The sequence below is a fragment of the Cetorhinus maximus genome, chromosome 4 (genome assembly GCF_964194155.1).
Source record: "Cetorhinus maximus chromosome 4, sCetMax3.hap1.1, whole genome shotgun sequence".
Classification (NCBI taxonomy): domain Eukaryota; kingdom Metazoa; phylum Chordata; class Chondrichthyes; order Lamniformes; family Cetorhinidae; genus Cetorhinus; species Cetorhinus maximus.
Window position 1 is genome coordinate 20,929,702 of NC_135882.1, and position 24,984 is coordinate 20,954,685.

Below are 24,984 nucleotides of genomic sequence, written 5' to 3' on the forward strand. Positions count from 1 at the left end.
AGAATGGGATGGAGTCCTTACAGGAAGCAGGGCGAGAGGAGCTGTAGCCAAGGTAGCTGTAGGAGTCGGTGGGTTTGTAATGAATATTGGTAGACAGTCCATCACCAGAAATGGAGACAGAGAGGTCAAGAGTCGGAGATAGACCATGTGAAGGTGATAGAGGGGTGGAAATTGGAAGCAAAATCGATAAACTTTTCCGGAAAAAAAATAAGTTTCCATTTTTGTTGGGGTGTTGGAAGAGGCATGGAGAAACAGAAGGCTCAGCTGGCTGAGAAAAGGACCCAGAAAACAGAGGCTAGCAAATCCTGAACCTTCTCAGTTAACTGTCTTAACTGTCATGCCAGAGTGGGGCTCCTGATCCACACCAGATGATGTTTACACAGGGTTGACCACCAAGGGGAAAACCATCGTCTCACAAGACAAAGGCTGCCAAAGATTAGTGTTGGTATACGTAGGGCCTGATGCAGAATAAAGCTCCAGCCTCTCATAGCCACCCCTGTGTGGATGTTTTGTTTTCCCTGTATCGGGACATATTTTCCTCCATTTGCTAATGTTGAAAAGAATAGGCTTGAGTATTAACCAGGTTTTGCCCCCTTTTGTACTTTTTAAATTTGGAATATCTCTTTTTGCTAATGGTGAATAAAGAAAAAGTGTTTTGTTACTTGATACACTTTTCAGAGATGAAAATATTTGACACCTTCCATTATTCGTTTATATGTACGTTGGAGGGGGTTATGTTCTGTCAGCTGGGTATGTGAGTGAGCAATCAGACTGGTAGAGGTGGCTTCCCTAATAACCAATCTTGTGAAAAATTAGTCGCAGAACTTACTCCTATTTGATGCGCAGCGACCTCTGATCAAAAAAGCCCTTCGTTATTGGTCCCAACTGTCCACAGCCAAATATTCCATTGGTACTCTAATATAGATTTTCTGGTTTGTTATTATTAATGCTGCTGATAACACATTTTAAAATAGTTTTTAGCAAATCCAGGTTTCTGTGACTACATACTTCTGTGACATGAAAATTTGGGCACACAAAAAAAGTCACCAATTCATTTGGTCCTGTACCCCAGTGAGTGATCGATATTCCAGTAGAAAGGGAATATTAGGAGAAACATAAGCTGCGCTTTTCGGCTACTTGAAAGAGTTTGTGTTTAATATGTTGAACTGTACTCTTTACCTAACTTCTAGCTCCAATTAACTTCTTTCTCATTTAAACTAAATATGGGTTTGAAACCTAACGTTTCCCCCTTGCTGCTTTTGAGTGGTTTATCGTGATTGGTGTTGATGGCCTCTTACGTGAAAGACATTTCAATATCAGAAATTCTAATGGTCAGAAAGGGCACTATATATGAAGATGCTGCTAGATTTAACCATCCCCTACTCCATATGCTTGGATTGGACTGTGTGTGTAGAGCAAATCTTTTTCTCTCAGAAATATAAGTTTTGAACACACCAACGCAGTGAAAACCTTCCTGTATTTGAACAAGCATTCTGAAGTTAAATTTAGTGCAGACACTTTCAGCATAAAGCTTTCCTTTGTTGCAACAATCAATTTGAATAGATGCATTAATAATGCGTTAGGCAAAAGCCTTAAATGTATCTTCCATAAGGATCTGGTTAATAAGCCTAGTGTACACTTTGTCTTAAGTCTTGTTATACTTTAATATTGTTCTCCCAGGCATAGTGTGAATTGTATCGTTTCTCCTTAAAGATTGATACATTTAATCACAATCTTAAATGCAAATGTGACTGAAGTGAATGAGTTGGAAAGTGTAGCTGGGTAGACTTTACTTAGGACTTTTATCTTTAGAAGCTCTCAGGTTGTAGAGGTATTGTTCTCTTATCTCCCTTTGGTCAAAACATGAGTCATCTTTCTCTCTGATATAACATGGCAAAAAAATAAATTAAGATCCTGCATCAAGGGGACGAATTACAAGACAGGGAATTGAGTCAGTTAATTCATGACGTTGACTACAAGAGGAACATTTTGTGTGGCTTGTTATTCGTCTGAAATTGTTGAACTACAAATATACAAAAGTTCAGCATCCTTTACTTAATATGCTTCAGCTGAATATTTGTAAATGAATATTACTACATCGCCTGTAATGAGCTTGATGTTTGTGTGTATCTCCTTTCAGGGAAGGAAACAGCCTGGAGGTGCAAGTTGACATTGAATCGAAGCCTGCAAAGTACAGACACAACAGTGGAAGCAGTAGTGTAGAAGATAGTAGCGTGCCTGGTCGCAATGTAGCCATTTTACCTACAGCCCCTGTTGCGGACAATCGATGTGGTGCCTCCAAGTGGCCCAAAGAAACAACAACTAAAAAGTGCAAAGGAAAATTGCAGAAAAGAGGCAGTATGAAGATAAATGAAACTCGAGAGGAGATGGATGCACAGTTACTTGAACAAAGAAGCACCAATTCAAGTGAATTTGATTCGCCGTCACTTAGTGACAGTATACCATCTGTGGCAGACTCTCACTCCAGCCATTTCTCAGAATTTAGTGGATCTGATATGGAGAGCATGAAAACGTCCTGTAGCCATGGTTCCAGTGACTATCACAGTCGGTTTTCAGCAGTCAGTCCCCTACCAGAGGTGGAGAACGATCGTCTGGAGACATGCCCGTCGCAGGGTGGTCTTGTTGCTTCTGTAGCAACTGGGCCAAGTGCAGACATCTTGCAGTTGAGCTTCATTGCAGAAGAGAATGGTGCTGCAACTTCAGCAATGCCAAATTATGCTATTGAGGAAGCAGAAAACGTAACCAATAATAACCAGCAGCAACAGACCAGTGCAATTCATACTGAGATTTAATCCTGCCATGCTGCAGATCTAATCATAAGATGTCGCTAATCAGTCCTGCTTACAGTTGATTATATGGTAATTGATATAAAAGGAAACTAATAACTTGGAAACTGAAACTGGTGCTTATTAACCAACAAGATCATGGATTTTGAAGGTCAAAATAAAGTGTAGGTGTCAGGGTTAAATATGTCATTACAGATCTGTCTCCCACTTATCCAGTTCAATTTTAAAGGTTGGGGAGAGCAGGAGGTAGTTTTTTTGAGGTGTTTATTGGGCAGTGTTAATGTCTGACAGGTAACATGTTGAGTGAGAAGTGACGGTCCATTTTTCTGTCACTTGTATGTGCGCGATATAGCGCAAAAGTGCAAAGAAAGTGCAACTGAACTTGTCAAAATCCCAAAGTGCAAGCAGAAATCAGTTGAAGATTACATCAGAAAAACACATTCTTGGACTGTGGGTAATTCCTTTCAATTATCAAAGATCGACCTTTCCTCCCTCACTGTTTCCTGGTGCCTTTGGAAAAGACTGTGTTTAATACCTACGTTATTGAGGATATATTTATACTTCTCCAAAAAAAAAATCTGTATTGGACTACAGTGTATCACAGAAGAATGCTAAAAATGCAGTTGGATGAAAGTTGTGTAATATGAATGAATTATCTTAAGATATAACCCTATATTAGCCTACCAAAGACAGTACTCAGGCTTTAGAAAATGTTTTGCATAACTGATTTAACTGGTTTCTTTGTTCAGAAAAAGCAAGTGTTCATAACAAATGAATGCTGCCGATGCAGTTTGTTACAGATTGAAAGCACAGTGCAGAATTTGCACATTGCTTTGTTTAGAGCATTAGAGAAAATAGGTGAAGACTATGGCCTTTTTTTCCCCTTGTGTGATGAGACACTAAAAAACTCACAAAGGCTGTCCTCAGCCTATAACGGTGCACTGTTAAAATTACAACATACTTCACAAATGCAAAATTGAGTCATTAAATGTGAGTATGTTTTGCGCATTATGCAGTGTTTGGTTTATTGTTGCCATGTTGATAATGCTTGAAATTTTCTCCTTATGAACAGAAAAATAAGAGAGTCACAAGTTTATGGTCTTTTTAATTTTCTTTGAGCTTTGGAACACTAGTGCCAGTTACAGTATATGTTGCATAATGCTTGTTTTGGTATTTGTATATTTGTTTGCAAGCTGGTTTGCCTAACAGGATGACTGTAAGATGCATATCAAAAATAAAGTACAATTAAAAACCAATGCCTTGTGCTTATTTTTATAATCTATAAAATAGTTTGGTTTGATTTAAATTAAAATTAAAATCAAAACAATAATGTACAACCTTTTCATGGCTCAGCTACTCACTTGAGACAAACAGACCAAGATCCCAGGTTTTTTCTGTTTGTCTGAACCAAAGGAATAATGTGGGGTGTTATTTTTGCCCTTGGTGTCCAGGTTAGGGAGAGGAAAATCGATCAAGGTTATTGCTTTTGATAGCTACCCAAATAGCTGGGTACCCAGCTACCCAGAACCTGAGTGAAATGTCTGTGGATATTTTGATTAAACTAAGAACTGGCTTTGGCTGTCAAATTGTCTGCTATCATTTGTCCCTCAATAATGGCCATTTGGTCGAGGGACGGGGGGGCGGGGTGGAGGGGGCGGCAATTATGCAATGTTGAACTATACCCCAACAACACGCCAAAACCTTCAAAAGATGGGGAGAAAATTGGCGATTGAGAAAAAACCTTCTCGTTTGAAAGTATCAATATAATATATATTGAAATACTACAGTCTCAAAAATGAGATGGCAATAGAAACTGAAGATTCTAAGTGACCTGAAGTCACTGCTGTTGTTGCAGAGGGATTGAAACTCTACAATGAGTTAAGGACCAGGGGGGGCTAAGACCTGATTTGAAATATCTTTAAGTGAATCAAGACAATTGAAAGTTGCACGTGCTGCTTACGTTTTTCACAACACATTACAACTTTAATGGCTTGGAGTTCTTTTTCATGCTGACAATTTGAAAATTTTCAGAATTCATCCATTTTTCTTCAAATTCAACTACAAGCCATTGTTCGAGTTTGGAAGGAAGGGGTTGGGAAAATAGTGCAAATAAAATCTTTTTGAAACTCCCACTTCATCTAGCTTCTGGAAATGTACTTGCACACTTTGTTCTCTCTTGGTAATACATTGCAAAACCCTGCATTTAATTACTAAATGTCTTTCCTAAAAACTTGACGAAGTTTTTCAAACTTAACCAATTTTTCAACTTCATGTTGATTACATTTTGCATGGGTTGGGGCAGGGAAGGAAAAACATGAGTTCACAAATACACAGAAATCTTTGGAAGTTGGCAGGACAAGTTAATAAGGCTGTTAGATCAAATGGGATCCTTAGCTTTATTTATTCATTCACAGGATGCTGGCAAAATAAGCATTTATTGTCCATCCATAGTTTCTCTTCAGAAGCCACTGGTGAGCCATTGCCTTTAAACCACTGCAGTCTATGTTTGGTAGGGAGTTCTTGGATTTTGACCCAGTGATGATGGAATGGTGATTCCAAGTCAGGATGGTGAGGAACTTGGAGGTGGTAGTGTTCCCATATGTCTGCTGCCCATTATCCTTCTAGGTGGTAGAGGTTGTAGGTTTAGGGGGTGCTGTTGCAGAAACCTTTGGTGAGTTTGCTGCAGTGCATCTTGTAGATGATGCACATGGCTACCACAGTGTGCCAGTGGTGAAGAAAGTGGAAGTTTAAGGTGACGGATTGGGTGCTGATCAAGTAGATTGCTTTGTTTTGGATGGTATTGAGCTTCAATTGTTGGAGCTGCATTCATCTAGGGAAGGTGGAAGTATTCCATCACTGACTCGTGCCTTGTAGATAGATGGTGGATAGGCTTTGGGAACAGAGGTTTGAACTGATCTAAGATAAAAGCAAAATACTGCGGATGCTGGAAATCCGAAACAAAAACAAAAATACATGGAAAATCTCAGCAGTTCTGGCAGCATCTGTGGAGAGGAATACGGTTAACGTTTCGAGTCGTTTTGAACTGATCTGTTGCTTGTTGGATTGCTTTGTCTGTAGCATGCTGCATCTGTTTAGCATGCATGTAGTCACCAGTGAGTCACTCACCACAAGAGTCCCCAGTCTCTAACCCACTCTGCAGCCTCAGTATTTGTGACTGGGCCAATTATGTTTATGGTCAGTCTTGACCTCCAGGATGTTGATTGTTGGGTATTTGACGATAGTAATGCTGTTGAAAGTCAAGGAGGAGGCAGTTAGGTTCTCAATGGATATGGTTATCACCCCTAACTTTTGTGGCACATACATTACTTGCCACTTATTGACCCAAAAGTCTGGGTTTGCAGCATGCAGGCATGAACTGCTTCATTGAGAAATTTCAAAGAAAAATGAACACTCTGCAATCATCAGTGGGCATCCTCCCTTCTGACCTTATGATCAATGTTCCCATTAGCTGTACGGTGGTCTGGAAGGTACAATGCAGGCTTTGTTCTGCGATGAATAATACATGTGTGGCCACGCAAGAAAACTTAAAAGGACTGAAGAAACTAGCCATGCAACAATTTAATTTTAAAAGGAATATTTCTTATGATGGAGTGAAGGTTATTTGATAAAGCAACTGAATGATTGGGCCTAGGACCCTGAGGAACTCTGCCAGTGATGTCATAGGGCTGGGATTGATCTCCAACAACCACATCCTCCTCCCTTTGTGAGTTATGACACCATCCAGTGGAACCCAAACTAAACATCAGTGGGCAGGTTATTGGTAAGTGCTGCTTGGTTACATTGTCGATGACCCCTTCCATCACTGTTGATGATTGAGATTTGGCATAGTAATTGGCCAGATTGGATTTGTTCTGCTTTTTGTGGATTGGACATAGTTGGGCAATTTTACACTTTGTTGGGTAGATGCCAGTGTTGTAGTTGTCCAGCTTGGGTAGAGACACTGCTAGGTCTGTAGCTGTTTTATTGTTGGGGCCCAGCTCTTTGCTGTATTCAGTAAAACTCAACTTTTTATTTGAGATTTATTTTAATTTACTGAATTTCAATTCCCCAGCTAGACCATTTGTCTAGGCCTCTGGATTACTGGTCTATCTAGTCAGGTAACCACTGTACTGCTGTACCCTTGTACTTATAAATAGAGGGATATGAGTTGAAACCAAGGAAATTGTGATAAACATTTATAAATCATTGGTTAAGCCTCAGCTGGAGTATTGAGTTCAATTCTGGCTACCACACTTTGAAGCATGCAAAGTGCTTAGAGGATGCAAAAGAGATTTATTGGAATGGTACCAAGGATGAGGGACTTCAGTTATGTGGGGAGACTAGAAAAGTTGATATTGTTCTCAGAGCAGGGAAAGGAGATTTAATGGAGGTGTTCCAAATTAATGAGGGATTTTGATATGGTAGATGGACAAAAACTGGTTGGACTAGCAAGAGTGTTAACTGGCAAAGAATACAGGTTTGGGGTGGGGAGTCGTGGGCAATAGTACATCTTGCTGCGCATCAAGTTTTATGATCTAGAATGCATTAGTTAAAGGGTGATGAAAGCAGATTTAATTGACTTACAAAACAGACTGGATACATACTTAAAGGAGAAATTTGCAGGTCTAGGGAGGTAGTGGTGAAGATGAGGAAGTGGACCATAAGACCTAGGAGCAGAAATTAGGCCATTTGGCCCATCGAGTCTACACTGCCATTCAATCATGGCTGATAAGTTTCTCAACCACATTCTCCCGCCTTCTCCCCGTAACCTTTGATCCCCTTACCAATCAAGAACTTATCTATCTCGGTCTTAAATACACTCAATGAGCTGGTCTCCACAGCCTTCTGTAGCAATGAATTCCATAGATTCACCACTCTCTGGCTAAAGAAGTTTCTCCTCATCTCTGTTCTAAAAGGTCTTCCCTTTACTCTGAGGCTGTGCCCTCGGGTCCTAGTCTCTCCTACTAATGGAAACATCTTCCCCACGTCCACTCTATCCAGGCCTTTCAGTATTCTGTAAGTTTCAATCAGATCCCCCCTCATCCTTCTAAACTCCATCGAGTATAGACCCAGAGTCCTCAAACGTTCCTCATATGTTAAGCCTTGCATTCCTGGGATCATTCTCATGAACCTCCTCTGACCCTCTCCAGGGCCAGCACATCCTTCCTGAGATACAGGGCCCAAAATTGCTCTCAATATTCTAAATGTGGTCTGACTAGAACCCTATAAAGCCACAGCAGCACATCCCTGCTTTTATATTCTAGTCCTCTCGAAATAAATGCCAACATTGCATTTGCCTTCCTAACTACCGACTCAACCTGCAAGTTAACCTTAAGAGAATCCTGGACTAGGACTCCCAAGTCCCTTTGCACTCCAGATTTCTGAATTCTCTCCCCATTTAGAAAATAGTCTATGCCTCTATTTGTCCCACCAAAGTGCATGACCTCACACTTCCCCACATTGAATTCCATCTGCCACTTCTTTGCCCATTCTCCTAACCTGTCTAAATCCTTCTGCAGCCTCCCTGCCTCCTCAATACTACCTGTCCCTCCACCTATCTTTGTATCATCTGCAAACTTAGCCATCTAGATCATTTATGTGTAAAGTGAAAAGTTGTGGTCCGAACATTGACCCTTGTCAAAGGCCTTCTGGAAGTTCAAGTAGATAATATCCATTGGCTCTCCTTTGTCTAACCTGCTTGCTAACTCCTCAAAAGAATTCTAACAGATTTGTCAGGCATAACCTCCCCTTGATGAAACCATGCTGACTTTGCCTGATTTTACCATGCACTTCCAAGTATTCTGAAATCTCATCCTTAATAATGGACTCTAAAATCTTACCAACGACTGAGGTCAGGTTAATTGGCCTGTAATTAGTTCTCAAGTCTTGGCCCTAGCTGTTTTTGCTCAATGCACAGAAATGCTCCCATCTGAGTGAACAAGTCTCTGCAGTTCAACTATCTTGAACAATATGTTTGAGATTTTCCTCCTTGTTTACTGAGTGAAGTACAGTTAAGTTCTTTTTTACACAAATGAAAACAGCACCGAAAAGTAAACACCAAATAAAGTGCATCCTACAATTCACAATGTTGTTTTTCCTCAAATTAACTAAACACAGCTTCAGAAGTTTCACATCCGCTCTTGCCTTTAATGGGTTTTCAAAACAAACTCCAAGCTTCCTTTTCACATAGGAATGCTTTGAAGCCTTTGCTTAACTTTTCCATTTGAGGTAGTTTTTCACACATCACTAGGTTGGCAAAATTAAATTAGTCATTTTTTTTACTGGGATGTCTACAAGAAACTGATAGGAAACTAGAACTTCAGCTAAGGCAATGTAATAACATAACCATTAAACTAGGATACTTAACAGTCCAACTAGAGGTTAGCAACTGCATGAATAAAAAGTGAATAGTTTTGCAAGATGTCTACCCTTTTCCTTCGGAGGGATTTTTCTCCCACCATTCACAAAGCTGGAGTATTACTTTTGTCCATCCAAAGGTACCTGAAACCAGTTTGATTATATGATTAAACTGGTCACAGATAACCATTGGTACATGCTGACATTAGATAGAAGAAAGGTGCATATTTTCTTTCTATTTCTAGTTACTTTCTCTCGACAACTCTTGAGCCACAGTTTTTGTCAGTAGGACAGCTCACTCACTTCCCCTTTTCAAAAAAAAATTTGCTTGCTCCCTATACCAAATTGCATTTGCAGCAGGGCTGAGATCAGTAAATCATTACCTAAGAATCTGTAGATATTTTGTAACTTTGTATTTCACCATCAGGAAATAACTACACATCTTAAACCAATTTGTTTTTCCATTTTCATGTTAACCATAGATGTGTTTATATGTAATGGCTAGAGTAGGTACAAGGAAGAGCAATGGTGGATGAATAGACTCCCACAAATTATAATTGTTAAAGGACCACATTTTTTAAAAATTGAAAGGCCAGATCTGATGGTGGTTATGTGAAGAACTCCCTTTTAATCACAATGGGTTACACCAGTTGGCATCAAAGGTTACAATTTATGAAACAAGGCTCCTGGTGAGCAAGGCTCTATAATGGGAACACCATCTTGCAAAATTACCATTTTATCAGCAGAAATTCCCTGGGACAGAAGTAGAAGGAATCGATACAATAATAATAGTTTATTATTTCAGTGCATAAACATAACAGGCTGAAGCAATTTCTGCATTTCCCTGACCTTAACTGTGAGATTGCATTACAGAGCATAAAGTTATCAGACACCGCACAACATTTTCAATAGTATAGCAGTAAAATAATCTGCACAAATTTACTGCATTCTGAATAACTGCTTTTTACATTCAAAGTTGAAGGTTTCTTAATAAGTATCCTTGTTTAGCTTAATTCCTGTTCGTTAACAGGGCAGTTAACAGTCTTGACCAGGCAATCCATAAACAAAGGCTACTGCATTCTAATTTCGTACTAATTAGAGTGTAAGTACTTCAGAGGTTAAAAATATTACCGGTACTACCTATTTTGATACTTGGAGCTTTGTAAAAATCTAAAACTAAAATACCAGATGATATTTCTAGAGGTAGAACAGAATTGAAGTAATAACATAAACAACAGAAAATAAATGTTTATTGCCTTAGTGCCACCAGTGGGAGTACACCAAGAATTATGTTCAACATGAATTGACAGAAATAATAACAAAATGCTGGAAATATTCAGCATGTCAGGCCAACTGCGTAGGGATACCTGACTTAGGTATTTCCAGCGTTTTCTGTTATTTCAGATTTTTAGCATCTGCAGGATTTTGCTTTCATATGAGGAATTAACAAGTCTTGCTAGTTTATTTTTGGGGGCTGAGGTCACAACAATGAAAGTGATGCGATGCCCCTTTCAGTAAACCAACACAGTCTAACAAATAAAACTGATCATTGTTTTAACGGTTTTATATGCATGGACTTTTATGAAACTGGTAATTGTAAATTAATTTTGAGGGGGAAGAACAAGGTACTTGAGTGAAAGATTAGCAATATAACTTCTTGGTCATCACACATTTGTTAGTTTTGAGGAAGAAATAAGTCAAAATAAAGTATGCAGCATAAGCCATACAATTTTCAAAGTTCTAAACCTCCTGAGTTACACATACTGTGTATTAAGCTTGTGATTCCTGCCAAATAATTAAAATTATATATCATAGTTTCTTGCTAGATTCTGTACATCTTCAGAGGTGAAGTCATCGTTCTTCATCTCTAACAGACAGTTGAAGAGTTGTTGCACTTGTTCCCTTTCTTTACCTACAAGCACTGACACCATCTGCACAAAAACAAAATTCAGTTAGTCTGTAGGCATATAAAATTCAAAGCACAATTTGTTAATAATTGTTCTAATATCTTCTGCAAGCTAGTTTCATGAAGTTGTGCATCTGGCACAGCATGTAATTTTGTGGACTCAGTTTTAAGATTGAATATGATTTATAAAATGTTTTTGTGTAAAGTGCACCTTGTCACAATTTTTCAGACATGCTTTAGATATTAACATCTATAAGGTGTTGTGTCAATCTGTTAATCTATGGCCTAGAAATTGGATTGTACAACGCTGCTTTATTTTTTGGGCGAAAAACAGGAACTGAAGGATCCAAATGCTCAGTCCACACCAGGAGAGAGTTACATGTCAAATTGGTTAGTGTGCCCCAGAGTCATCCAGAGTGCCCACCAGAAACTGTTAGTTCCTTCACCTTTGCAGATGGAGGCTCCAACATTTGCTTCAGGCCCCTTTGAAAAACTGGATCGACTGATTCCAGTTTGCAGCCTGTTTGTTGCAGTCAATTTTCTTGGGACTAATGGGACCACTAAAGGCTGCCACCAAAAGGTAAGTAAAACATTACCTTTCTCCTAATGTGGAGCAGGCGTGATACTCCAGGCTGCAGGTTGAGACTAGAGGCAACTGCTCGTCCCCTATTGCCTATTACTGTATTTTCCTCCAACCAGTTGTCCTTGCTCTCATTCCCCACTTAGCTCCACTAGTGGTGTCAGCTGTGGCTCAGTTCATAGCACCCTCGCCTTTGAATCAGAGGGTTGTGGGTTCATGTCCCACTCCCGGAAACCAAGAACTGTGATTGTACTCGAAAGGGTTGCAATCTGTGACTGTTGATAATTCGAAAGAGTTTCCTTCAGTCACTAAGACCCTGCTCTCTGCAACTCACTCGCAATACATTTCCCTTGCTCCCTGACTTCGAAAGAGTTCTAAACACCTTCTTCTAAACTTTACTTCCATCTTCTCCAGATTGCTCTCTTATTCCTCTCCTTTCTATTCAGCATCTACTAATTATCCACTGTTCCGTAAAGTGCTGTTAGATGCCTCTCAGTACATGGGATCTATAGAAATGCAAATTGTTATTTTATTGATAAACAACATCACCTGAGTAAATGTGCTTACTTCAAAAAAAAGGATATATGGGAATGATATTCAGGCTTTAGTTTTGGCCTGAAGTAAGACTGACAGTGATCCCAGCAGTTAACCTCCCCTGGAGATTGTTAGGTCAGTGGCAGCACTTCATTTACATAGGGCCAAACAGCAGAAGTATCTCAAGGTTCTTCTTTAGGGACGAGATGCTTGTCACCTACATGGATGAGAAGGACTGCAGAGTGGATGAGCAAACTGGCACCATGGGGGGAGCGAAAAGAAACATGGCAGTGATAGGGGACAGTATAGTTAAGGGGATGGACACTGTTCGCTGTAGCCAATACTGGGAGCTCTGAAGATTGTGTTGTTTGCCCAGTGCCAGGGTTAAGGTCATTTTCTCACAGCTGGAGATGAACTTGGAGTGGGAGAGGGAGGATCCAGTCGTTGTGCTCCACGTAGGAATCAACAACATAGGTAGAACTAGGAATGATGTTCCACTGAAGCAAGGTTGAAGCCTTAGGTTCCAATTTAAAACAGAACATAAAAGGTATCATCTCTGGATTGATGCCATGTGGCAATTGGCATAGGGGTCAAGCAGATTCGAGAATTAAAAATGAGGCTCAAAGGGTCAGGTGAAGGAAGAGATTTCGATTCATGGGACACTCTCAGGAAAAAGAGACCTGTTCTGTTCGGATAGGCTCTAATTAAATTGGGCTGGGGCCAGCAAATCGTATAACAAGGAACTAACAGAGAAGGGGGAGGGTTCGGGTGAAGGGCAATTTAGAAATCCAAAGAGAAAAGTTGACACAACAAAACAGTGTAGTGAGACAGGAAGTGAAGGAGTTTAACAGTAATTGTGCATCAGCGAATATTCGTCCAATAAGGGAAAAGTAGTAAAAAAAAATGAAATTAAAGGCTCTTATTGTGGATGCTTTGCGCATTCAAATAAAGAGAGATGAACTAGTATCATAAAGCAAAATAAATGGTTTAGATCTAGTTGCCACTACAAAGATTGGGAAATAAATATTGCAGGGTACACAATAGTTGTGAAAAGACAGATTGGCAAAGAGGGAGGGTAGCCCTGAGAGTGAAGGATGACATAAGGACATTAGTGAGGAAGGATCTTGGCTCAGAAGATCATGAAGTAGAATCAGTATGGGTGGAGACTAGGAACAGCAAGAGTCAGAAAATGCTGGTGGGAGTAGTTTATCAACTAACAGTGGTTACTCCGTTGGACAGAGCATTAAACAAATTATTGGTGTGTGTAACTTACTAAGTTACTTACTATTACTTAATGGGGAGATGGTGGCACAGTGGTAATGTCACTGGACATTAGCCAGAGGCCCAGGCTAATGCTCTGGGAACAAGGGTTCAAATCCCATCATGGCAGCTGGTGGAATTTAAATTCAATTAATAAAACCTGGAATTGAAAACTAGTTTCGTGAAACTATCATCAATTGTCATTTAAAAAATGCCTTTCAGAACACTAATACCCTTTAGGAAAGGATATCTGCCATCCTTACCTATATGGCCTAAATGTGGCTTCCAACCCACAGCAATGTGGTTGACTCTTGACAGCTCTCTGAAATGGCCTAGCAAAATCACAGGCAATGAAGGATGAGCAACAAACGCTCATTTACCACATCCCATTAAAAAAAACATATTCTGGGCCTCTGTCCCTTGGTCCTCAAGCAATACCAGACGGAGATGTAAAAGAACCATAAACGTCACACTTTATTAGAAATGCAAACTGAAGAAATATCTCTGTTTTCTGTTTCTTTTAAAGATAAACATGGTTTAACAACCATGGGAGATTTCAATGACCCCCAAATAAACTAGCCAAGAAGTTAGTGAAAGGGGAAAAGTGAATGGAGGTTTAACAGTATGTGAAAAACTCATCTTTTACCCACTAAGTAAGAAGCCCAACAAAAGGGGAATCAATGCCAGATCTAGTAATGGGAAATGAACCAGAATAGATGAGAGAAGTAAGCATAGGGTAAGATCTAGGCAGTAGCAATCACAACTTGTGGCAAGTAACATTCATGCCACACAAGTGCCAGGCAGCGGCCATCTCCAACAAGAGAGAATCTAACCATCACCCCTTGACGTTCAATGGCATTACCACTGCTGAATCCCCCATTATCAATTTCCTGGGGGTTACCATTGACCAGAACTGAACTGGACCAGCCATATAAATACTGTGGCTACAAGAGCAGGACACAGTCTGGGAATTCTGCAGGGAGTAACTCACCTACTGACTCCCCAAAGCCTGTCCACTATCTATAAAGCACAAGTCAGGAGTGTGATGGAACACTCTCCACTTGCTTGGATGAGTGCAGCTCCAACAACACTCGAGAAGCTTGACACCATCCAGGACAAAGCAGCCATCTTGACTGGCACCCCTTCACCACCTTCAACATTTACTCCCTCCACCATTGACGCCCAGTGGCAGCAATGTGTACCATCTACAAGATGCATTGCAGCAACTCACCAAGGCTCCTTTGACAGCACCTTCCAAACCCACTACCATTTAGAAGAACAAGGGCAGCAGATGCATATGAACACCACCACCTGCATTTTCCCCTCCAAGTCACGTACCTGACTTGGAACTACATCTCCGTCCCTTCACTGCCGCTAGATCAAAATCCTGGAAATCCCTCCCTAACACCGCTGTGGGTATTCCTGCAACACATGGATTGCAACGGTTCAAGAAGGCAGCACACCACCACCTTCTCAAGGGCAATTAGGGATAGGTTAAATGCTGGCGATGCCCACATCCCATGAACGAATAAAAAAAACCTTCACAAGGTTTAAGATAATAATTAAGACATAACTAAGACAAAGATCAAAGTGACAGGTTTGGAGGGAAAAAAACGAACTCTGAAGGGTTGAAACTGATCTGTGGAAGTTAAACCGGAAAAAATATTAACAATGAAATAGAATAGCAGTGGAAAATATTTAAAAAGATGATCAACAGAGTTCAGGATAATAAAAAAGCAAGAACAAACTATCCCATAATGAAACATCATGAAAAGAGACACACATCAGGACAAAATTGAAGCTAAAGAAAATGGCATACACAAGTACATGGACAATAAATGAGAGGGTGACAAAAGGAAATACAAAGAGATTAAGAAAGAAGTCAGAAACAATTAAGAAGGCAAAGAGGAACTATAAATAATGTTATTAAAGAAAATGCATAGAAACAGTAAAGTGTTCTTCAGAAATATAAATAACAAAAGGAAAATCAGGATAGGATTAGAGCCACTAAGGAATGCACAAGACAAACTCATAGGTAAATATTATAAGACCATAAGGAAAAGGTGCAGGAGTAAGCCATTTGGCCCTTTGAGCCTGCTCAATGACAATGAAATGGCAGAAATACTGTATAATTAATTTGCCTCATAATGTAACAGGAAGATTAATGAGATGGGCATGATATTTGGAGAACAGAACAAAAAAATGTCCAAGAGAGTTAAAACAGAAAGAGGGGAGATAAGCTAGACAGATTTAGTGGATAAAAGCTCTTCTCTAGATAAATTACATCTGCACATATTATAAGAAGCTACATATGAGATAGCAGACAGTATATGTATATCTTCGAGTTCTCTGCTGAAGACGAACCGCAGCAAAATGCCATGATTTTTTTACTACAAATAGGGCTTGTCTATTTCCACCGGAAAGGGGATTGAATTCTGTGCTGTTGGCATTAATCTGAACCACAGTCATTTAGCCAACTGAGCTAACTGGCCTCCCATATTTGTGTATGTAAAATATAATAAAACTTCAACAGAAAAGGCAGTGGTGCTGGACGACTTGTAGACATCTAATACTATTTCTATATTTAAAAAGGGAGGTACAACAAATCCAGGAAGCTATAGACCAGTTAGTTGAACATCAGCAATAGGAAAGATAAATTTTTACTCAAAGATTTTGGCAAACATTTAGGAACTGAAAATATAATGAAGAACAGTCAGCAGTGTTTTCAAAAGGGAAGGTCATGCTTGATGAGCCTTATTGAATTCTTTGAAGAAGTAACTAGAAAGAGTAGACTATAGGGTAATATAGTAGGTATAGACTTCTTGGATTTTCAAAAGGCTTTCAATAAATTACCACATTGTAAGCTTGTGATTAAGGTCAGAGCACGTGAAGTATGGGGTCAAGTGGCAGAATGGATAGCAAAATGGCTACAAAGAGTGCAGGTTAAAGGTAATCACTCAGACTACTGGAGAATGAGAAGTGGTGTTACAAGTGCTGGGACTGCTGTTGTTCACCATTTGCATAAATTATTTGGATTCAGGAGCTGAAAATAAAATACCAAAATTTGCAGACATTGGGAATAAAGTTTATATTGAGGAAGACTGCAACATAATACAAGGAGACATTAATAAACTTTCAGAATGGGCATGCAATTGATAAAGGAATTTTAATTAAGATAAGTGTGAGGTGTATGTTTTGTTAGGAGGAATAAGGAGTCCACCTTACTACTTGGAAAAGTAGAGCCTAAATGGGGCAGAGGAGCAAAGGGATCTAGGGGGAGACACCATGATCATGGTTCTGCCAAGGCAAGGTCGGGAAGCAAAGGCTATAACCAATCGAAACCCATACCATGGGTTATCTAACACCATCCGAGTCACGGTGAAGGACAGCGAAGGAGGATCACCTATGGATCGGGCCTTCTTCGCCAGGAGGATCCTGTTGAAGGCGTGCGGCTTTGAAGCTCCGGAGATCTTCACCCTGCAGGACTTCCCCAACGCTGGATTTTTCGACGCAACGTTCAAGCGGGTGGCAGACTGTGTCCAGCTCCTGAGGGTGTTCGAGGAGAAGAGAGACCTGCCGGAGATGAAGATCCTGACGGCGGAGCCGCTCTTTGCTCTGCCGTTGCAATGGGACCGTGTGGTGATGGTGCATCTGTACAACCCCTTCGTCCCTGTCGCCGACGTGGTCACCTTCCTCACCAGGTACTTCGATAAGGTGGGGAGCGGCACCGAGATTCGAGACGACTTGGGGATCTGGACAGGCAAACGCCAGTTTAAGGTCACGCTAAAGACCGACGGTAAGGGAGCCATTTTCCACCCTCCTTCCAGATTTGCTATCGGGGGAAACCGTGGCTACCTGGTCTACGCTGGGCAACCCAAGCATTGTCGCTCATGCGGCAAGGCTGGTCATGTGGCGGCCAACTGCAGCGCCTCCCTCTGCAAGATCTGCAAACAGGAAGGGCACCAGACAAAAGACTGCAAACAGGCTAAGTGCTGCAACCTGTGTGGCGAGGCAAGTCACCTCTACAGGACCTGCCCAAACGCTGCCGTACTTACGCACAGGCAGCCAAAGCCAACGAAGGGGAAACAGAAGAAATGCTTCGTGTCACTCCAACCACCAAGGCCCCCAGGGAGCTCAACGGGACAAAGGAGGACACAGAGAGAGACAAGGTGGAGGAAGAGATTGAGGCAACAGATAGCAAATCAACAGCACTACCCCCTGAACCTCCCAGTCCTCAGGACAGTGAATCAATGGAGGAGGAGGCAGCAGTGGAAAAGCAGCAGGGGGAGTGGCAGACGGTGAGGAGAGCCAAAAGGAAGAAGGAGCGAAGAAGAAGCAAAGCCACTTCCCAGACAAGTGGCAAGAGGCGTCTCCCATCCGACATGGATGACAAAGGCAGCAGCTCTTCGGATGAAGAAGTGCCAGGGCGGCACCGACAGAAGAAGCGGCAAAGCTCCAGGGAGTTGGAGGACGAGACACCCGAGCTCCAGAACATTGGAGACAACAAGGAGACCAGCGCACCCCAACTTTGCCTGCAACCTGAGGAGGCCAGTGCACCACAGCCCCAGGAATCTGGCAGCAGTGAGGCAATCATCGCACCCCAGCTCCGGGAAGCCGGGAACAGCAACGCCCCAGAGGGGGTGAGTTTTGGAGAAGCTTCTCCAGCAAATGTCATCTCAAAACCCGCTCTCTACGCGAACCCCCAGATGCCACCTGAGCAGAACACTGCCAAGGAGAACTACCTCAGCCCATCCAAAGTGAAGCAATTTGAGCTCACTACGGGTATGAAGGAGCAGACTAAAGGTCTGGGACTCTCAGAGACAACGGGTTTGGTAGGAGAATAAATGCTTTAAAATGGGTTTAAAGATTGTATCCATAAATGTGCGTAGCATTAAATCTACTACGCGATGTGTTGCGACCTTGGACTACCCTGCCAAGGTCAAAGCTGACCTGTTGTTTCTGCAGGAATGTGCGATACCGCACCTCAGCTCCTACAGGCAATGGTCACGATGGTGGTCCCATGGGCCATCGATCTGGTCGGGCAGAAACGACTCTCGTTCCTCCGGCCTGGGTATTCTGCTGCGGGGAGGCAACTTCACCGTCTCCGAGGTTAAGGAGGTGGTGGGCGGGCACCTCCTCGTAGCAGACGTAATGTACAAGAACACTCCACTCCAGTTAATTAACGTGTATGGCCCGTCACAAGGGGCTGAGCGGCTGGAGGTTTTTCAGCAGCTCCCACTGCTGCTGGCGATCTCCAGGCCGGTCATTCTGGGCGGTGACTTCAACTGCATCATCGATGCGGCTGGACGATCCAGCAGGGCCGACAGCTGATTGGACGCTACGTCCAGATCCCTGATGGAAACAGTTAAAGATGCCAAGCTGCACGACATCTTCAGCAACCCTGCAGACGGAGCGCAGTGTAGATACACCTGGTTGCGGCCAGACGGGTCCATTCGTTCCAGGATAGACTTCCTGTTTGTGTCCCGTGCATTCACAGTCAGATCCACCGACGTCAAGCCGGTGTTTTTCTCTGACCACTGCCTCCTACTGGCGGACTGCCACTTGGAGAAGGACCTGAGGGTGGGCAGGGGGGCATGGAATCTAAATGTGCAACTGCTGACCCCAGAGAACATTGAGGAGCACAAGAGGGATTACAAAGGTTGGAGAACCGTGAAACCCCTCTTTGAGTCCCTGACACACTGGTGGGAAGCGATCAAGGGAAACATCAAGAGGTTTTTCATCCTCAAAGGCACCCAGAAAGCTAGAAAGGAACAGAGGGAAATGTCCCGACTCCAGAAAAACATGCAGAATCTGCTCCGGCTGCAGTCGATGGGGGTCGATGTCAAGGAGGAACTCTAAGAGGTGAAGAGCCAGCAAGCCTCGCACTTTGCCTCGGAGGCCTCCAAGATCATCTTCCGTTCCAGAGTCCGCTCCGTGGAGCAGGATGAGACGTGCTCATGTTTCTTCTTCCAAAAGGTACACAGAGAGAGTTCTGTGATCAGCAGCCTGAAGGAAGAAGACGGCTCAGTAAAGTCATCACGGTCCGACATTTTGAGGATCAGCAAATCCTTTTATGCCGGATTGTTTGACGTGAAGCCCACGGACAGCACGGCCTCCCAGTCCTTCCTGTCCTCTATCACGGAGGTCTTAGACGACAGTACGCGGGAGAGCCTGGACAAACCGCTAACTCCTGATGAACTGACTAAGGCCCTTGAGTCCTTCGAGAAGAGTAAAACTCCCGGAAGCGACGGCTTGCCGGCGGAGTTGTATTCGGCTCTGTGGGACTTGATCGGCCCAGACCTGCTAGAAGTGTACGAGAGTATGCTCCTGGCCGGCAGCATGTCAGAATCCATGAGGAAAGGCATTATCACCCTCATCTACAAGCACAAGGAGGGAAAGGAGGAAATTAGAAATTGGCGACCCATTTCACTGTTGAATGTGGACTATAAGATTCTGTCCAAGGTCATCGCCAATCGGGTCAAATCCGCTCTGGAATTGGTGATTCACCCTGACCAGACCTGCACTGTGCCAGGCAGGAAGATCTCTGACAGCCTCGCGCTGCTCAGGGATACGATTGCCTATGTACAGGACAGGGGTGTGGATACCTGCCTCATCAGCTTGGATCAGGAGAAGGCCTTTGACAGAATATCGCACACCTACATGGTGGATGTGCTCTCCAAAATGGGGTTTGGGGAGGGAATTCAAAATTGGATCCAACTGCTCTACATTAACATCAGTAGCGCAGTCTCAATCAATGGGTGGGAAACAGATAGCTTTCCGATTAAATCTGGAGTCAGGCAGGGCTGTCCTCTCTCGCCTCTTCTTTTTGTGTGTTGCATAGAACCCTTTGCCGAGTCCATCAGGAAGGATCCGGGCATCAGAGGAGTGACGATCCCAGGCAGTGGAGGCACTCAGGTAAAAGCCTCCCTGTACATGGATGATGTCGCCGTCTTCTGCTCGGACCCGCTGTCGGTGCGCAGGCTGATCCACATCTGCGACCAGTTCGAACTGGCCTCGGGAGCCAAGGTAAATCGTGGGAAGAGCGAGGCCATGTTCTTTGGGAACTGGTCTGACCGATCCTTTGTCCCCTTCACGGTCAGGGCTGATGGCCTGAAGGTGCTGGGGATATGTTTCGGAGGGACCAGGGCATGCGTTAGAAACTGGAAGGAGCGAGTGTCTATGGTGAAAAGGAAACTGGGCATGTGGGAGCGACGCTCCCTCTCCATTGCGGGTAAGAACCTGGTCATCAGGTGTGAGGCACTCTCGTTGTTGCTGTACGTGGCGCAGGTCTGGCCCATTCCACACTCCTGCGTGGTGGCGATCACTCGAGCCATCTTCCGCTTTATCTGGAGGTCAAAAATGGATCATGTCCGCAGGGACGCGATGTACAAGCCTCTAGATAAAGGGGGAAAAAACGTGCCCAACATCGCCCTCATACTGATGGTCACCTTCGTGTGTGGCTGCATCAAGCGGTGTGTAGACCCTCAGTATGCAAACACCAAGTGTCACTATGTGCTGAGGTTCTACCTGTCCCCGGTGTTGCGAAGGATGGGTCTGGCCACGCTGCCGTGGAACGCTCCAAGTAGTTGGACCGTGCCGTACCACCTGTCCCTCGTGGAAAAATTTATGCAGAAAAACACCTTTGACCACAAGTCCATCAGGCAGTGGTCAGCACGTAACGTCTTAGAGGCCCTGAGGGAAAAGGAGAGGGTGGATCCTGTGGGATGGTTCCCCGAGCAGACTGTCAAAGTCATTTGGCAGAATGCCTCATCGCCAGAACTTTCCAACAAGCACCAAGACGTGGCTTGGCTGGTGGTGAGAAAGGCCCTCCCCGTCAGATCCTTCCTACACGCCAGGAGTCTCACCCCCTCTGCACGTTGCCCTCGAGGTGGCTGTGGTGGGGAAGAGACCGTTGTTCACCTCCTTGTGGATTGTGCCTTTGCAAAGAAGATCTGGAGAGAGATGCAGTGGTTGCTGTCGAGGTTCATCCCGAGCAGTTCTGTGACACAGGACTCTGTGCTCTACGGGCTGTTCCCAGGGACACACACCGAGACAAACATCAACTGCAGCTGGAGGATCATCAACTCGGTGAAAGATGCGCTTTGGTCTGCCCGAAACTTGTTGGTCTTCCAGCACAAAGAGTTGTCCCCGACCGAGTGTTGCGGACTGGCACAATCCAAAGTCCAGGACTACGTGCTGAGGGACGCACTAAAGCTTGCGGCAGCTGCCACAAAGGTGCAATGGGGAAGGCTCGCTGTCTAAGACCTTTCTGCCACAGTGCACCGAGGGACTGGGAACTGTTTAAATCCCCTCGGGCTGTGCAGCTCAAAATGAAAGGCTGTAAATGATTGTAATATTGTTTGTACTGATGCACCTGGTGATACATTTTGTAAAAGTTGAATCGGATTGTACCCTTGTAATGGTGTTTTTGAAATGGTTTGGAATGTGGTTGAAGATATTTTATGAATAAAGTATATTTTTGCAAAAAAAAAGGATCTAGGGGTACAGATACACAAATTAATAAAAGTAACAATGCAGTTAACAAAGGCAATAAAAATGAAACAAGCACTGGGGTTCATTTCTATTAGAATAAAATTTACAAGCAAAAGTTATTTTGAACTTTTATAGAACACATCTAAGAGTGCTCATAGAATAGATTGGTTACAGTACAGAAGGCAGCCATTTGGCTGGTCTGTCTGTGCCAGCTCTCTGCAATAGTAATTTACCTAGTCTCACTACCCTGTCTTTTTCCCGGACCCCAGCAATTCTTTTCTTCTCAGATAATTATCCAATTCTCTTTTGAATGCCCCAATTGAATTTGCCTCCACCACACTCTCAGGCAGTGCATTCCATATCCTAAACACTTGCTGCATAAAAAAAATTTTCTTCTTGTTGCTGTTGCTTCTTTTGCCAATCACCTTAAATCAATATTCACTGGTTCTGGCCCCTACCGCCAATGGGAACAGTTTCTCCTCATCTATTACATCCTGATCCCTCATGATTTTGAGCATCTTTACCCCGTCTCCTCTTAATCTCCTCATCTTTAAAGAAGACCCAGTTTCTCCAACCTATCCACAAAGCTGAAGTGCCTCACCCATGTAACCATTCTCATGAATCTTCTCTGCATCTTCTCTAATGCCTTTGCAATGTGCTCAATTCTGGTCTTCAAATTATAAAGAGGGTATAATAGAACTGGAGAAAAAATGTTTACAAGGATGATGCCAAAACATAGAGTTTATGCCCATCAGGAAAGACTGAACAGGCTGGAAATGGCCTGATATAGGTCTTCAAAATTATCAAAGGGTTTAATAAGGTAGACATTAGAGATGTTTCTTCTTGTGGGGAGTCCAAAACTAGGGGCTGTAAATATAAGATTGCCAGTAATAAATCCAGCAAGGAAGGACATTAGTGAACTAGATGGGTTTTTACAACAATGATTTCATGGTCATCGTTAGACTTTTAATTACAAAGTTTTTATTGAATTCAAATTCCACTATCTGCTGTGGCAGGATTTGAACCTGGGTCCCCAGAACATTACCCTGGGTCTCTGGATTACTAAACCAGTGACAATCCCACTGCATCTTTACCTCCAGATGGAACAGTTAACTAGCATAGATTCATTTAAGGGGAAACTAGTTAAGTACATGAGCAAGAAAGGAACATATTAATATGTTGACACGATGAGGTGAAGTAAGATGCGAGAAGGCTCCCTTAAACACTGCCATTGACCTGTTAGACTGAATGGCCTATAAATTTTATGCAACTTCTAAAAACGTGGTTAAACTTTAAAAAAACATACCTTAAATCTTTCTGTTTTGCACAGATGAACAAGATGCCGATACACAAGGCTGGGGTTATTTTTTAAAAGGTGTCCTTTCAAAGCTTGAATAATCATGGTGAACACATCACCTTCCAGTTTATTGCTCATCATGGATGGTAGGTCCTCTGGTTCTACATTTTTTAGCAGCTCTGCACAGGCAGCAAGATCATTCTTGGCCTGCAACACACTTAAGGCTTGGCCAAATTCATATGCATTTGTAGGCTTTAAATTAGCTCCTTTTTCTGGAGGTGGATGAGAATTTCCAAAGGCCCCTTGTCTAATTGATGGATCCTCACTTATTACAGAATTCATTTGCACAGCTTTGGAATTAGTTAGAGTTTCTTGCCCACTGCCAGTTTTGATTGCACTGTCCTCCTCTTCATCACTATCAGCAACCTTTAGAAGATAAAAATGGTAGAATTTGAAAACAATAAGCTTTGTGGTCTGTTAAACTCTGCATCAGCATTACATAATACCTTAAAGCAAAGAAAAAAAGTTTTTCAAAAAACTAAAATGAAAGGTTGTATAAAGTTAGGTGTGATAATCTGATGTGTAATATTTAAGAAAAATGTTCTAATGGAAGATCACATGATCTTAGTATCCAATAGCAGAGTAGCGCAGGCCACCTCTGTAGTTAGTAGTCTATAGTCAGCAGTTAGTAGCAGCTGCAGTATAGAGGTAACGTTTGAAGTGTTAGCACATGTTTAGTTGATGCTGAGTACCTTTGTAAATAAATACCAAGTTTCCATCTATGAAGTGGCTGCTACCCAACTCTATCATTAGTATCAAAGCAGCCACGCCTTACAACAAGCGTGCGAACAGGATTCCACAAACTGGTGACTAGGATCAAACAAACTGATGATGAGGAAGTATTTGGATGTGTACTTGCGATGCCATGACATACAAGGCTATGGGCCTAGTGCTGGAAAATGGGATTAGAATAGGTATTTGTTTGACCGGTGCAGTCTCAATGAGCCGAAGGGCCTTTTTCTGTGCTGTAGACGTCTATAACTCTAGGGTTAAACAAGTTAAACAGAAGCAAGCAAGAGAAATGAAATCAGCACTATACCTCGCACAGCAATTGTAAGTAGAAGTTCCGTTCAATTTATCGAAGGAACTGTCTCACAGAATTCCACAATTCAGAAGAATTGATCCTTTCGATCCAGCAATGGACGATTAGTTCCACTATATTGGGTGTCTCTCGTTCTTTTTCCAGGCAAATGAGATTTCGGGGGAAGTGAAGAGGCGGGCGATCCTCTTAAGTACATGTGGGAACCAGACTTATGGCTTGATTCGGAGTTTGACGGCACCCAGTGCCCCAGGCTCGAGAAATTTCGATGTATTAGTGGCCCTGGTGAAGGGCCCTTACCAACCAAAGCCCTCAGTAACAATGCAAAGGTTCAAGTTTAATTCGAAAATTAGAGCCCCAGGGGAGGCAGTTGCAAACTATGTGGTAATCTTGAAGCAATTAATGGAGCATTGAGAGTTTGGTACATCCTTAAATGATATGCTTAAAGATCGCTTAGTGTGCAGTGTGAATGAGGACATGATTCCGAAGCGACTGTTATCCGAAAAAAATTTGGATTTTAAGAAGGCGCTAGAGATTGCACTGGCAATGGAAAGTGCAGTTAGAGATTCGAAAGCTATACAGGGCGTGCAAAATGTCATCGTCCTCCACATCAGGCGGGAAGCCCCAGCCAAAAAGGGAGCGAAAATGCAA

General features: G+C 42.7%; 2 protein-coding genes across 9 annotated transcripts in view; one reads left to right on the forward strand and one right to left on the reverse strand.

Moving 5' to 3' along the window:
• The window catches only part of rnf19a (ring finger protein 19A, RBR E3 ubiquitin protein ligase), a 68,467-nt gene extending 64,404 nt beyond the window's left edge, over positions 1–4,063 (forward strand). For all 4 annotated transcript variants that reach the window (XM_078540023.1, XM_078540021.1, XM_078540024.1 and 1 more), the window contains exon 10: positions 2,141–4,063. In XM_078540023.1, coding sequence (XP_078396149.1) covers positions 2,141–2,813 — 673 coding nt within the window. In that variant the 3' untranslated portion in view covers positions 2,814–4,063. The remainder of the gene's footprint in view (positions 1–2,140) is intronic.
• The window catches only part of LOC144679535 (sperm-associated antigen 1-like), a 503,898-nt gene that overhangs the window by 364,270 nt on the left and 114,644 nt on the right, over positions 1–24,984 (reverse strand). For 2 of the 5 annotated variants that reach the window (XR_013576361.1, XR_013576360.1), the window contains exons 18-19: positions 23,244–23,660; positions 10,532–11,095 (exon numbers count right to left, since the gene is read on the reverse strand). Coding sequence is in view for 1 of the 5 variants with exons in the window: in XM_078540025.1 (XP_078396151.1) it covers positions 10,967–11,095; positions 23,244–23,660 (546 nt within the window). In the remaining 4 variants the exon portion in view is untranslated. Of the gene's footprint in view, positions 1–9,944; positions 11,096–23,243; positions 23,661–24,984 lie in introns of those variants that run through there. The other 3 variants (XR_013576363.1, XR_013576362.1, XM_078540025.1) reach the window with 2 other exon arrangements.